This window comes from Haliotis rufescens, unplaced genomic scaffold, assembly GCF_023055435.1.
Source record: "Haliotis rufescens isolate VD_foot unplaced genomic scaffold, xgHalRufe1.0.p SCAF_21, whole genome shotgun sequence".
In the NCBI taxonomy this organism is placed as follows: domain Eukaryota; kingdom Metazoa; phylum Mollusca; class Gastropoda; order Lepetellida; family Haliotidae; genus Haliotis; species Haliotis rufescens.
This window is the reverse complement of record NW_025963902.1, coordinates 8,214,385-8,230,890: the sequence shown is the minus strand read 5'-3', so window position 1 is coordinate 8,230,890 and position 16,506 is coordinate 8,214,385. Positions and strand designations below refer to the sequence as shown.

The 16,506-nt window shown below is 40.7% G+C and overlaps 1 protein-coding gene across 1 annotated transcript; it reads left to right on the top strand.

Moving 5' to 3' along the window:
- Nucleotides 1–797: 797 nt before the first annotated feature.
- LOC124111453 (EGF-like domain-containing protein 2) lies at nt 798–16,219 on the top strand. Its single transcript, XM_046471170.2, has 9 exons — nt 798–856; nt 2,050–2,105; nt 3,901–4,035; nt 5,525–5,659; nt 6,343–6,566; nt 10,904–11,055; nt 11,753–11,889; nt 14,249–14,333; nt 15,991–16,219. The coding sequence occupies exons 2-9, from the start codon at nt 2,063–2,065 to the stop codon at nt 16,217–16,219; spliced, it is 1,140 nt and encodes a 379-aa protein (XP_046327126.2). The 5' UTR covers nt 798–856; nt 2,050–2,062.
- Nucleotides 16,220–16,506: the final 287 nt, after the last annotated feature.

The window sequence follows — 16,506 nt, the reverse complement described above, 5'->3', positions numbered from 1 at the left end:
ACCAGTTTGAAAAGGAAAGTTTAATAGAAGAATGCCTTTGCCTTTTGAACTGGATAAGCACCATGACCCCTGTAGATTCCTGTGGAACCCTGCACAGGCTTGAAAAAATATTTGTTGTGCACATTCAATATCAATAAAACTCCATGTTGTTCATGTGATCAAATATATTAGTAACTTTCAATTATTAAGTGTGAAGCCAATATCTGGAGTCCACGCCGTGATATTGCTTGATAATTGCTAAAAGCGGCGTAAAACCATATTCACTTACTTTAGTTATTAATACTTGTATATTATCGAGCATATGTTTGCTTCAGAGTATACAATGTAAAAAAAATTACACTTTAACATACTTACAAGCACCTAGGACTTCAGAGAAAACGTATATTAACTTTTTTTCAAATTCATTTTTACAATATTTACAGGTAAGACTTAATGTACAGCGACTTTAAGTGTTGCCCTCTGTGTACACTGAGGCTTAACGTGGCTTTCAGGTGCATGCCACGTCGCTTCTCCCTCAAACCTTTATGTAAAACATGCCTTGCACAAGACGTTCTGAAGTCATAAAAATCCACTCGCCTGTTTTCAATTGTTATCTTCACATTTTTTTACCACATGACTGATTTTACTGAATGCATAGTAATCCACGTGAGGAAAAGTTAGATAGACCAATAACATTGTGGTAACATGATTGACATTTTTACGAATGATTTCTTTAGGATAACAATTGTCAGTTAATACCATCTTCGGGGCGTGTAACGTGTATATATAGCTGTAGTCAACTTCATCTCCTGAGAGATCCTTCTTCATCAAGGACACAGTCTGATTCTCACATGCATATAACGAAGAACTAATCAAGGTAAACGTATTCAATGTTCCGGAGAACCGTGAAGACCCCGGGGTAGAATAGGTCTTCAGCAACCAATGCTTGCCGTAAAAGGCGACTATGCTTGTCGTAAGAGGCGACTAACGGGATCGGGTGGTCAGGCTCGCTGACTTGGTTGATGCATGCCATCGTTTCGCAATTGCGTGGATCGATACTCATGATGTCAATTACTGGATTGTCTGGTCCAGATTTGATTATTTACATCCTATAGCTGTAATATAGCCGAGTGCGGCGTTAAACAACAAACAAACAATGTTCCGGAGTATTTTAATTACATAAAGTCAGGTTAATGTGTGAGGAAAATGCGATTATGTGGTAATATTGGCCGACATTAATCTACATATTGTTGTATTTTGTATTTATTTGTTTGTTTGTGTTTATCGTCTCACTCAGTAACATCCCAGCTGTATGATGGCGGTACGTAAGTAATCGAGTGTGGACCAGACAATCCAGTGATTGATATCATGAGTATCGATCTACGCAATTGGGAAACGATGACATGATTCAACCAAGTCAGCGAACCTGAAGAGCGATTCTCGTTAGTCGCTTCTTACGATAAGCATGGGTCGCTGAAGACAAATTCTAACCCGGGTCTTCACGGGATGTCATTGTTGTAAAGCACGTTGCTCGACTACAATGGGTCGGTTTGTCTGGCTCTGTGATTTAGATGATACGTGTCAACGTGGCCCGATAGTGTGATTCATTTCTCATGCTTTCAGTCATTGGTTTGCCTTGTGCATACTCGATTGTGTTCGGACAACAGTGATAACCATAAAACAAATATTTTAATATTTTATGTATCATTATATTATTATAAATATTCAATGTTCAAAATCACTCTGTTTACTTTGCAGAAACCCTGGAACGCTTTAAGCATCCGTCTAATCTTGGTGAATTTTGAACTCGAGTCCAAACATTTCAACCATACAATACAAAGTGAATTAATCATTTTAAACAAAGCAGTACTGTCCGTATGCGATCACTAACACATTCAAACAATACCAGCAGGGGGCCACACGGAAGATTGAATATACAGGGTGATGGTTCTTTTATGAGGGAGCCAAGGCCTTTCCTAACTGTAGAGTGACAAAGTAAATACGCTTCATATTATACAGCATTGTATGCAGGTATGTTTTGTGTTTCACTAATATCTGGATCTATGACAGTTGTTCTGCAGAAATGTTGGCTCTGTGGCTCCTCTTCCTGACGACAGTGGCTCCAGGTAAGCTCCTTACAGTGTCTTCTATATAAAGCTACTGCTTTCATTGCTGTATGCATACACCCTGAACCGTGAACACTCACCATTGGAGTCAGCATTGTGTCAGTTAAGGTCAACACGGGCAACATGGCGTCAGTTTTACAATGTTGCATTGAATGACGAAAAACTGAGCTTGTACATTCAATCTTATAAAAATCATCTTGAACACATATGAATGAAATAAAGCTTGGTGTATTTCCGTTGAGAGCAGTCCCCGACATATTTTCTGTTCATTGAAGCAAGCATATATAACCTTTATGATTTAAGTTCTTCCGCCCTTGTTTGGGATTGTACAGTTTTAAGTAAACATTCATTCATATCATGCATTCCTGGCATTTGATAAATAAAGCAACAAAACCTTTTTACATAATTAAGGATACCATTGTACACTTCCGTTGCAACTACTGTAAAACTCTTGACATTGACTTTGATACAGATCTGTTATACAGTCGTGAAATTTCAAGCATTTTCTTTATTGAATTATTGAATTAAAGTATGATATAGAAACAAATAGAAACATATAGAAAAATATATGAAACACTTTGAAAGCGCATATTCGATTTTTGTAATATTTGACAAAATGGCAACAAAAATCAAGTTGTTCTGTGTATTTAGGCATGAGACATTCAAACACTCGTATGTTGAATAATGTAAATGCCACATATATGATGTCATGTTTTTCTCATGATAGAAAGGTTGAAATAAAACATAGAGTTTGTACCCCACTGAAAATGTAAAAAAAATAATATAACTGAAAACTTAGAAACGTTATGAATACTATCGGACATTTTCAAATGAAGGAATCGAGTCTCTTTTCTGTCTTTCACAAACTAGTTGTAGACTTATGACCTGATTGTGTATGGCTAATAGGTAAGAAAAAGGCAGGTTTCCCCAACCGAAAACCAAGACAAAAGATGCATGTTGCGATAAAAACAGGTTTCTTAATCATTTTATAAAAAACCCATTCATATGTCCTTATTATGTCTCACCCTTTTCTAGCTCTGCTTAATTATGCATAGTATTACTTATTGATTCTTGTCATTGCATTGCATCGGTTTCAAAATGCCTTGTTTATCATACACCAACACTCTGTATCGTGATAAATATTGTATCTACAGTTTAGCTTGTGAACTGTTATTAAGTAATTATTTCATCATAATTTAGCTTCGTGGTTATTACGTCCAAGAATAGGCCCCATGTACCCCTGCTTGTGGTAAGAGTCAACTGCCGGACTAAAGAATGTTTACACTTAGATATTGCTTTTGACAAACAATTACTGACGTTAGTTCATCGCTAAAAACACATTCGCCGAAACACTGCGGACTTAGGTCTTGTTGCTTCATTTTTAGCCACCATCACACTAAACATGGATGTATACTTTCTTTTGCCCGTCAGTTTATTTGACGATTGCGGGATTTGAACTAGCTGGTTGTGTCATCGTTATATATCGTAGATGTTAATTTGCTCAAAACATGACCCACTAGTTTGTCTTGCCTAGAATCGATTATTTACAGGTTATTGTGATGCAGCTGGACATTTGCTGTGCTCGCTTGAAATAATAGTCCTTCCTTCGCAGACACCTGGTGTTATCATTAATTTTCAGTGATCCATTCATTCAATTTAAGCCTCTATTTTGATTTTACGCACAATGGAATCTGCTCCGCGGATAATCGAGACTGGTTATTCTCCGGCGTTGACGTTTTATTTTTCATAATTCACAAACTTGAACAGGCTTTATGATCCCTATTGTGATTTCTAGTTACCCCAACGTTTGATTGCCGTCGACCGAATCAAGCCTGTTTGAACACTGGATTGTGCTGGTTTGACTCGCCGCTGTGTAAGTGTGACGATGTTACACCGCCCACTCAAGGATACAACTGTGGGCTGGTCACATGTAAGTACTTCTAACAGGGAATTATTAGTAGCTCATGCACGTGTTGAAGGACAGTCTTGAAACATCGGTCCTTTCTGAAAAAAAACCATGACTGTATATTTAACTGAAACATATAAATTATAAAGTTTGAAATAAATAATCATGCTTGGTCTGAAATATTCCCCTGTTTTCTCTTCCTATGGTTTGAATGAATGTCTAATGTCTTTTGATCTCCGGCATCTGGTGTTTCTGTTTATTGTTAAGAATGTATGTGATAACCCACTATAGTCCTGCTGTTGTACTGTGATAACTCGTCACGCCGGAGGCCAGGGTTGACTCTCAACATTGGGGTAATGTGTGAATCTCACTGATGGTTGCCCTGCCGTTATATAAGCTAACGACTAAAAGAAAATTTACCCTAGTTTTAAATCACTCCAGTTTAACCACCACAAAAGATAGAAGCCTGAAGTAAAATTTATTGAAAAGATCAAATTCTCAACGAATCAAGATTTAAAATGATAGTCATACAGCATCGGATATTGGCATGACAGTTGCCCATTACACATTTAAAATGAGTCACCTAGTCAGTGTCTGTCGACTGACCATATGCCCTCTGGCATTCGTCGCCGATGACGTCACTGACAGGAATCGATTCCGGAGATGCCAAGTACGCCAGTACCGGTCTTCATTGGGCGTAGTTACCCTTGGTGAAATCTATTCCTTTCTTTAGCTGTATCGCTGCCGTACCAGAATACAGGCTACTACGGTACAATGTCTGGGTAAAATATGATAAACCAACGTTAAACGGTTAATCGGTAGGGCAGGCTACCATTTTCACAAACACCTGGTGTCATCACAGGTTTTCCATAAACCATTCATATAATTGTTACCGCTATGTTGCCTGTTATATACAATGAAATCTGTTATCGAAGGATAATCGAGACTTATTATTCTCTGGCGTTAACGTTTTATGTTTGATATCTTATAAATTTTGAACTAAGTGATGTTTCAAATGGATGTTTAGATGACTAGATTCACCAAATAACACGCAATGGCTCATCGCTGATTCTAGCAAGGCGTATTGGTACGTCGGCAATTTGTAGTGTACCATAAGGTCCCTTACCTCAACATGATATTATTAAGTAAAGCAAGCGACAAAACCTTTTCCATATCCGTTAGAAATCTCTGCATAAAGTAGAGTCGATTGTACAATTCCGACAACATCATGAGCAGGTGTTTATGAATAACTGTCAAATAGGACACTATTAATTAGGACACGAATACATAATTTTCATGTAAATACATGTTTTCAATTTGATTGAGTATGGTTGTACGCCGCTTTTTGCAATATGCCAGTAGTATCAAGTCGGGCGACACCAGAAATATGCTTCACACATTATATCCACGTGGGTAATCAAACCCGGGTCTTTGGAATGACGAACGAATTCTTTCACCACTAGGCTACCCCACCGCCCCGTTTTCAATTTGATAATATGATAGTTCTTTACAGCCTCAAAAGGTACAGGCGCTTGTGTCAATTCTAACCCCTGTACTCCAAGCCAGGGCGACTGTTACGATGATGGCGGTGTTGCCAGATGCTACTGCGACGCCGACCACTACGGCCAAACATGTCAGGAAGAAAGATGTAGGTAGCGTATGGGAGATGTACACAACATATGCTAGCATCAGCAATCTGATCCCCTCTCAGGCTGTTGCTCAATACACTAAACCACGGAAGCGGTCCTATCATGGAAGAAGCTTCAAAAGTCAATATGTTTTTGTCAGAGAAACCTCAACCTCTGTTCACATTCACCGCACATGTATATTACAATCAAACTACTGTAATGAGACTGCTGCAGATTGGGCTTAGCCGATGTGATTTCAATCCATCTTGGGGGCGAGGGTGGCCCATTCGTCTAAGGCACCGCGATTTGCTGTGCAGAGTTGCGTCCCTTGGGCAGGCCAGGAACCTATAATTGTGGGTTCGAATCCCTGTTCGTCCTGATTATGTTTCTAGGTTTGTCAGCACCATACCCGTGCTCGTGGGTTTCACCGAAGTGGTTAACGCCTTAGACCTGTATCACTTCGGGCTTTCATCCCACATTAAGCTGACACGCCGCGATATAACTGGAATACTTATTACGCGAATAATAAGTCGGCGTAAAACCCAAATCACGCACTCAAGGTAACTGACCTCGAGAAGACGTCTATGTACGTTTGATGATATGACATTAACAATATCAATGATACACGAAGTCTTAATAGCGGCACAACATCTATTTTGAACATCTCCAAAATTTAGCTACTGCATTCAAATTGCAATTCTAGTCACGGTGTCTTGCACGCCCTACACCATGGTCATCGGCATCAACCCCAACGGCAACTTCACGGGAGTGGCTTATATAATGGGAAAGAAAGACATAGATTCATGCCACGCAAAGGCGGTGCCCGTGGAAGCTTCCTCGACTGACCGCATCCCCGACACGTGGAGAGGACACTACATCGAGGTGGACCACGAGAGCACCGACTGCGGAGACACTGACACGACGATGGTGAGAAACGTTTACCTAGTATTGTCACTATTTTCTTTGTTTGTTTCTTCATGTTTACTCAGCCATATTCCAACTATCTGACGGCGCTCTGTAAATGTTCGAGTCTGGACCAGACAATCCCGTGATTGGCATATTGAGCATCGATCCACGCATTTGGTATACGATGACATGCATCAACCAAGTCGGCGAGTCTGACCCCGTTAGTCTCCTCTTACGACAAGTATAATCTCCTCATACGCCAAGCATGGGTTGCTGATCCATGAAGACCTAGATCTTCACGGTTCCGCTATTCTAACTAGTACCATATGGTCCCGTGTTTTTTCAAGTAAACCATTGACTTGCCATTACATGTGCTTGTGGCGGGCGCCACCGTTGGGGCAGGATACGCTTACCTTTTCGCGAACACCTGGTATCATGACTATTTGATAATGATTCATAAACACATGCTTATGAAATAGTCGGAATCATACAATCGATGTATGATTCCGACAATATACTATACCATCTCTTTTTTAGTACATATTCATCATGATTATAGATAGGGTTTTGTCGCTTTTATTTTTTTGTAAACAGTCTCGACGCCTCGGTGGTCGGGGGTTCGATCCCCTGGTTACGTCTTACCAAAAGACGTTAAAATATGGTACTTGTTGTTACCCTGTCTGGCGCTCGGCATTAAAGGGGCACTGATCTAAAGCAATTCCCCGGGACTGGTTGTTGCCTTTGTTATTGTTTTTTCCCCGTGAGTACCCGGATGATAGAGCAGAAACCTAGACTAGTTCGCAACCTGTGCTGCGCAATTCGTGAGCGCATTTGTCACTTGATGGTATAAGGGAGTATGGTCACATTGATCAACAAAATGAAATACAGTTTTCGAAATAATAAGGAAATGTAGGTATCTTTGTGGGAAGCATCGTAAATGGTGACGAAGTTTTGATAAGTCACTTGCTTGGTAACTGTGCGATTTTCGTTTACACTATTTTGACTTGCAACACAAAGTTAATATTTCCCCTGAGCATTGCTTATTTTATCGTGTCTATATTTTTACAGTCAAAATGAGCAAAATTTTCACTTAGGAATGTTATTCAGTTATTTTACAAATTGACTGAAAAATATGTCCATCTGTATTATTATGACAACGAATTCAAAACATTTTTATGTTTAATATCATCACCAAGAGACTGAAAATGTTACGATGAAAAGTACATTTCTATATTGTTTGGCTTCTAATCCTACATAATAATCTATTGTGATGTTTTTAGGCCATATTGATCATCTTAATCAATTTTAGTCAATCTGTTAAAGAAATGGACAGATTTTTCAGTCAAAATAACTGAAATATTTACACATTTCATAAATTGCCTGAGAGAATCACATTTTACAAAGTGACTGTAATATTCAAACGAAAAGACTTGTGAAAACTACGTCTATCGCGCATCGAAGAATTTCCCAACCAAGACGTAGAGGAACAAGAATGAATCTGTCCAATGCTACTGCAAATGAAGGAAAACAAAATGCGAATATCATAATTACAACCTACCAAATTTATGTGTATAATTTTAGGCAGCTTCCTTGTTCGAGGAATGTATCCGTGAATATCCACACAAAGGAACAAATACCCAAACGTCTGCAGCTGTACAAAACGTATTCGATGTCACGTGTCTCTGTAACAATCAAATATTTTAAAATATATATATCGCTTCGGGATATTATAACCCGTGTTCGTTTCTCAACTGACCACTTAGATTGTTTCAGGTGTTTCACATAGGTGTCAAGTCTCAAAGGTCGGCTGAGAAAGCCCACGTGACAACTATTTTCATAACGTCCACGGTTCCTAAAAAAATCCATTGAGTTAGATAACAATGAGCAATTAATCAACGTATTATCAGTTAACCCTTTGAACAAAGTATGTTGTTTTAACATCGGCACTTCACGCAAGGATATGAGTGTATTCCCTTTATTTTAGTAAACCATTTAGTAAATCAATGTATTTTCTGTTAATCCTTTGATGACTACGAACGATCCGCTGATTTACAAAAAAAGTAAATCAACTGATCATTCATCTCTTGCTGGGCTGCCACGTGCATATTACATAACACACATTTCACTTCACTTCAAACCTGGATTTAGATTGAATAATTACCCCAGACACAGTAAATGCCAAATGGGAACCTTCGTCAGGTATTCGGAGTGGTGCCACCACTAATTGTACCTGTAATAAATTCATTAACTGAGCATCAAGTGAATGAAGACAAATACACAAGTGCAGGGTCATACCAGAAAACGTGGATGACAACAAGGGAGTAGTAATCGTATTATCGACGCAATCCGAAATCCGAAAATGCTTTCACTGCATTGATACTTTTTTTAAAAACTATAACACTCAGGGGTATATCCAAATGACGACAACCGATGAGCTCCGCCGTTCTTTTTGTCTGTTTGTTTAGGCTGAAGAAATTAATTAACATGCGCCCTTTGTCAAAGTTTATTTTGCTGTCATTGCAAGACGGTAGCACAGTCTCTTGTCATGCTCAGTTGCGTTGCGTATCATCTGGGTACTCACAGGGAAAAAAACAATAACAAAGGCAACAACCAGTCCCGGGGAATTGCTTTAGATCAGTGCCCCTTTAAGGGGACGAAACAAGGACCGGAGCCTGTTTACTGTGTCTGAGGTGGGGTGTCCATGTTAAACTGCTGTATGGTATCTCACTTGGCTGGCACTATAAAACCGGCATTAGTCCTGCTCGTAGAAGCAGCCACACACACGTGCATTCACGTTGCTCTATAAGTGTAACTATCTTGAGTGCAACGTAATTCCTACTCCACCTCATCAACAGTCGGATATTGTTTATCCAGGGACCCGGCCCTCAAAGGGTTCGTTGCGTTACGAGCTATCGTAACTGTAAAGACATTGGCGTATTATCATTGGCTTACAAATATCGCAGTGCTGCGAACGCTTTGCGGTTCCGGCTCAAGGCCTTATTTCGGGCAAACCTTAAATATGGTTACTTCCCGATTTGTATACACATAATTAGAATGGCATCGTGATAACTAATATTGGTGTAACTGAATAATGTGTAATAACATCGAGAATTTGTCTTGCAGTAACATGACGTTATGTATACACAGGTTTAGAGTGTTATCTGTATCGGTAGCTTGACGTTCTTCTTCCTCCTATTCCTCATATTCTCGACCTCCGTGGTCTAGTGGTAGAGCGTCTGCCCGGAGAGCGGAAGGTCCAGGGTTCGATCCCCGGCCCTGTCATACCAAAAGACGTTAAAAGATGGTATTTATTGTTACCCTGTCTGGCGCTCGGCATTAAGGGGCTAAAACAAGGACTGGTCAGCTCGGAGTCAGTATACTGTGTCTGAGTGGGGTATTCATGTTAAACTGCGGCATGGTATCTCAGTGAGCTAGAACTATAAATCGGCATCAGTCCGGACTAGTACAAGCAGCCACACACACACATACGTGGATGCACGTCGCTATATAAGTGCAATGATCTTGGACGCGACGTTACACCCCATTTCACTCACCTCTTCATATTCTTAAAGTGGTAACGACCGTTCTCCCTTTACAGGAGCCTAATGTTTTGTATGGACATCCGGTGGTGATATGTAACGTATACGTAGTACATATAGTAGTAGCCGCTCTGGTTGGTGTGGGATGGGGTAACCTAGTGGATAAAGCGTTCGCTCGTCCGACGGCCCGGGCTCGATTCCCCACATGGGTACAATCTTTAAAGCCCATTTATGGGGTCCCCGGTCGTGATATTGCTCGAATATTGCTAAAAGTTGCTTTAAACCATATTCACTCACTCACCTAGCGTCCCGTGAAGATTGCGGGTTAGAGGATTGGTCTTCAGCAACCTATGCTTGCCGTAAAAGGCGACTAACGGGATCGGGTGGTCAGGCTCGCTGCATGTCATCGATTCCAATTGCGTGGACCAATGCTCATGGTGTCAATCACTGGATTGTCTGGTCCAGACTCGATTATTTACAGACCGCCGTCATATAGCTGGAATATTGCTGATTGCGGCGTTAAACAACAAACCAAATCAAAATCAAATCAAATGCGTAGATCGATGCTCATGATGTCAATCACTCAAATGTCTGGTACAGACTCGATTATTTACAGACCGCCGTCATGTAGCTGGATTATTGCTGAGTGCATCGTTAAACAGCAAACAAAACGCCAAAACAACAACACTCAACTAACGCAACTTAACACTTTATTACAATCCAGGAGTCTTATAGAAAGTCTATGTTGTAGTAACGGTTCATTTTGTACGTTCATTCTAGCAATGGTTTGAGACACTATATCACTGTGACTCGTTTCAGGGCTCCGATATTACGGAATTCTCCCGCGATGTCGTCATACAGTACAGCCGGGACTACATCGCCGACGTTGACGACAAATACACCGTCAAGTGCATCCTCGACGACGAGGGCACGATGGTATCTACCCGGGTATTTTCCATAAATCCTGACGTGTGAGTGTACAGAATATCATGACTGTTTTTGGTAATGTGGGACAATGTACTATGTACTATGACGTATTGGCTAAAAGGAATTATTTTCTAACTCTAACAAATCTCTGATTTCACATAACTTTCACCATCATTTTGCCTTTTACGTCCAATGGAATCTGTTTCGGCATATAATCGAGTCTGGCTGTTCTCTGGCGTTGACGTTTTATTACGCACATGGTACTTTGTAAAGGGGTAACATAACACAGTCTTGTGATACAACACCTTCCTGTAATTTGATTGGCTGAGATCATGAACCTTGACCTAGCCGAGACTGTTTTCAGCTGTTTCATTCATAATTTCGCAAAAATTCAATCTCATGAAACGAGAAAAATTTTTTAGTTGGACTGTGTAGAGAATGCTTATTGATTATTTTGAAATATGTAGCCATCACACTGTAATCGTGTTGTAAGACTGAGGTAAACCTTCAAATTCAATTGTTTTAGATCTCTGCAAGTTGATTGCACTTTATCCTGTTTTCTACTCAGGAATTATGTATCATTAAGTTAGTAATGGATATATTCATTTTTTTAAATATTAGCCATTGTTATTTTTGCAACCATTTTTGAAAATACAATGTGACCTTATAATGTTGCCGGTAATGAGCCACATGTCCGGGCCTCTTTACCCGTGTTGCGGCTAATACAATGAATATTTACAGTGCTCCGTTGAACCCCGTCAACAACTCCGATACAGTGAGCCCAGTATTCCTGGCGCTGACCTCAGGCGGTACCTCCGTCACTGACAACCCCATCGACATCGGCGCGGAGCTCGTCTTCACGTTCTCCGTCCCCCATCGTGAGTCAATACAAGCTTCTGTTGATAACACTGCCGTAAACGTTACACCTGGAGTGCCAATGCTTCTACTCAAACACTTGGTTGTTGTTAATCCAGCTTGATAGCGGTGTAAGAATCTACATCGAAACGTCGCTAAATGCAATAAACCAGAAGTTGTTATCCATAAAGTTGTTTTACTTCGTCATGGTCCTTAAGACATATGGTCCTTTTGATAAAACCGGTTGCATTTGTCTACATCTATTGATGTTATCACACTACATATATACTGGCACATTACGTACCCGCATCCTTAACTGCTCAGAATACATCTAGTTTATATGAGTATATTTAATATAGATGGAATATATACAGATGAAATAGATTTACAGCTCAAAGTTAATATTTTATTTATGTTTTCTTTATGCGCTAGTTATATTACGTTTGAGACGAAATTACTATTTTATTATACAATGATCACAAAGAATTTATCCCTCATATCAGATGCAATTATCTGCTGCTTGTTTGAATCTTAATTTTGGCAATAAAAGCTCTGAAAGCGTGCAGCTGTCGCGCTAATTTCGTCACAGTGGGGTGGGAAAGTGAACCAAGCTTCAAAGCATCAAAGACAACGGATATATTTTATGTCCGGTATTTTTTTATCCAACATTTGTGACGGCCTTTTAAAATTGAATGTAGATGTTTTCATTGGAAGCAATGGTTCTTAAGTTCATTTTTACGACATTGTGAATGTATGTGAACAGGTCATTTAATGGTTCATTTTTATATCGTTCTCTTCTGACCTAAATGTTCGTTTGAAGCGTGTTCTTATTGCTTCAAACAAAAAATGTAATGTGTAATATAAATAGTGTACAGACAAGACATTGCACAATAATAAAAGACTTGCAGGATTTTTTATAAATCACAACCTTCATTTGCTTACAAATGTAGCAGTTGGTTACATATTGTAACATATTGTAACCAACCCATCAGCTGTATTGTTTCTACGGGTAATAATTCAAAGCCTCAGCTGAACAACCAATGCGGATGTCTCACTAGACCGTAGCTCACCCTTCGATAAGATAACTATCTGCAGACTTAAAAGTCTAAGCGGTGTCGGGGGACACGGTTACCAGTTAGGTTCCCAGGTTCTCCCTGATAACGTTTGTGAGGTTTGTCAGCACCATACCCATGTTTGCCATTTGCATGAGACTGTATTTGTTATCATTCGCCACCACTCGCCCTCGTCAAGATTCATGAAATTGTGGATTCGAATCCCGGTTCGCCCCGATTATGTTTCTAGGTTTGTCAGCACCATACCGGGGGCACGTGTGGCCCAGTCGTCTAAGGCGCCGCGATCCACTGTGCAGAGTTACGTCCCTTGAGCACGCCAGAAACCTATGATTGTGGGTTCGAATCCCGGTTCGGCCCGATTATGTTTCTAGGTTTGTCCTCCATACCGGGGGCACGTGTGGCCGAGTCGTCTTAGGCGCCGCGATCCGCTGTGCAGAGTTGCGTCCCTTGGGCACGCCAGAAACCTATGATTGTGGGTTCGAATCCCGGCTCGCCCCGATTATGTTTCTAGGTTTGTCAGCACCATACCCGTACTCGTGGGTTTTACCGAACTGGTAAACGTCTGAGACCTGTATAACTTCGGGCTTTCCTCCCACATTAAGCTGACACGCTGTGATATAACTGGAATACTGTTAAAAGCGGCGTTAAACCCATCTCCCTCACTCACTCAGCATCATACCCGTGCCCGTCGGTTTTCCCAAATGGTCAACGTCTGAGATATGCATCAGTTCCCTCCCTCATCAAACAGAAACGCCATGATATCTCACTGACTCTAAGCTCATTGTGGACTTTCCCTATTAGGTTGACATGCCATGCTTTTACCGACAAAACTTTTAAAACGACAAAAAACAAAACTTGCTCATCTTTGATAAGTCTAGATGTGAAACATGCACCTTATATATCACTTTTAGTCTATTACAATGATTGCCAGCGATAACGCATCTTTGGAATATATCGTACACCACATTGTTTGTTTGTTTGTTTGTTTGTTGTTATACGCCACATTCAACAACATTCAAGCTATATGCTGGCGGTCTGTAAATAATCGAGTCTGGACCAGGCAATCCAGTGTTTGTCATCATGAGCATCGATCTACACAATTGGGATACGATGACGTTCATCAACCAAGTCAGCGAGCCGATCCACCTAATCCGTTAGTCGCCTCTTACGACAAGCATGGGTTGCTGATGACAAATTCTAACCCGAAACTTCAGGATTGCCAAATGACTAAAAAAGAGCACAAAACTCACTTGTTTTACCTTTGTTTGCAAGTAATGGTTGTATATGTGTCCATGATATTGCTTTGCAGGCTACGAGTCTATGAAGGTAATCTCGGGCTTGGCCGACAACACCCTAACTACTGGTAAAAGGTCACTCACCCTCATATCAGACGGGTAAGCAGTAAAGTAGTGACTTCTCTATTAAGATCTTGTAGTGCAATAGGATGTTTTATCTATACAGTCTGCCGTATTTCTTGGTGAGTGAGTTGGGTTTACCGCCGCTTTTAACAGTATTCCAGTTATATCACGGCGTGTCAGCTTAATGTGGGAGGAAAGCCCGAAGTGATGCAGGTCTCAGATGTTTACCACTTCAGTGAAACCCACGAGCACGTGTATGGTGCTGACAAACCTAGAACGTAATCGGGGCGAACCGGGATTCGAACCCACAATCATAGGTTTCGGGCGTGCCCAAGGGACGCAACTCTGCACAGCGAATTGCGGCGCCTCAGACGACAGGGCCACCCGTGCCCCCCGTATTTCTTAGCATTTAAGAGGGATACTCAGACAGTTCATTTGCAACAGGGGCGGTGTAGCCTTGTGGTTAAAGCGATCGCTCGAACCCGGTTTCCCCACATGGGTACAATGTGTGAAACCAATTTTTGGTGATATTGTTGGAATATTGCTAAAAGCGGCTAAACCCCAACTCACTCACTCGCTCACTCATGTAAACTGGTGTTTAACGCCACAGTAATCTATGTTCCAGTTTTCAATCGTTAGTTCCGTTTCATAACTTTTACAATATTTTCAATCGATTAGTTTATATACTTGAAAGATAATAGTTTAAGAACTGAAGGATACGATTTTTTTACTCGAAATCCTTTGATGTGCATTCTGATTGAGTTTCTAAAGGTCGGATCAATATCAGCATCAGTGAGTGAGTATGGTTTTAGCAATATTCCACTGCGAGGGACACCAGAAATGGGCTTCACACATTGTACCCATGTCGGGAAGCGAACCCGGGTCGTCGGCGTGACGTGCGAACGCTTTAACCACTAGGCTACCCGACCGCCCCATATCATCATCAGACCTATAAGGACGTTATTGATGGAGGGATTCGTAAATATGAATCGGAGACCAGTTAATATTGGCTAATACAAGCAAAAGCAGTACATGGATACCATTTCGCAGCTATTTCGGTATTGCTGGAGTAGTGCTAAAAGCGGCGTGAAACCATACTCAATCATTCACCACAGACACCTACTTCAACTAACAAAACAAAATGCAGATGATGAACAATCTGCGTTCCTTTGTCGTTAGCATTCCCTATGCCTCTTCGGGGCGGTCGGGTAGCCTGGTGGTTAAGCGTTCGCTCGTCACACTGAAGACCCGGGTTCGATTCCCCACATGGGTGGATTGTGTGACGCCCATTTCTGGTGTCCCCCGTCGTCATATTACAGGAATATGTCTAAAAGCGGCGTAAACCCATACTCACTCATTCACTATGCCTATTCAACAGCATCTACTCTAATAAAACAATTTTTCAAAAATGGTTCAGGAATTAAAACTATTTCATTATTGAGTGACTGAATGAGTGAGTGAGTTTGTACGCCGCTTTAAGTAATATTCCAATAATTTCACGGCGGGGGACACCAGAAATGGGCTTCAAACATTGTACCCATGTCGGAAATCGAACCCGGGTCTTCGGCGTGACGAGCGAATGCTTTAACCCCTAGGCTACCCCACCGCCCTGAAGTCATCATTCAGCATGACGTATGAACATTATGCATAACAATGTAGAAATCCACAATAATTCCAACTAACTTCATTTCAGCTGTGTACACCCTGAGGCGTATTCCATTACAATACAACAACCATTACGTCATGAAATAGGAAGTGACGTGGACAAAAGGGAGATAATTTACAAGCTGAAAGCGTTTCTGTTTGACGGAAATAATGACGTCATCTTCAAATTCAACGTCAAAGTCTGTCTAGCTTCAAACGACGCCGACTGTGAACCTGTGAGTATAGTAGGACACAATCACTTTGGCTATGCCCATTAACTAAATATGGGATCTTGTTTAAACCTTAAGGGTTAATCGGAATTTATGAATATAAATCCATCAATGTTTATAATTTTCATCGAATATTTAGAATACTTCATACGATGGCCAAGGCGATGGCAATATTCAGTATCGGTCATGAAATTTTCGATGATGTTATTCATTTTGCTATTAATTAATTATTGCTCTTAGTTATGTTATTAATTAAAACGAAGAATGTTTGTCTTTACGTCTTCCAAACAGAATCTCCGCACTTGTAAGCAGCAGACGTAAGAAAATAACATATC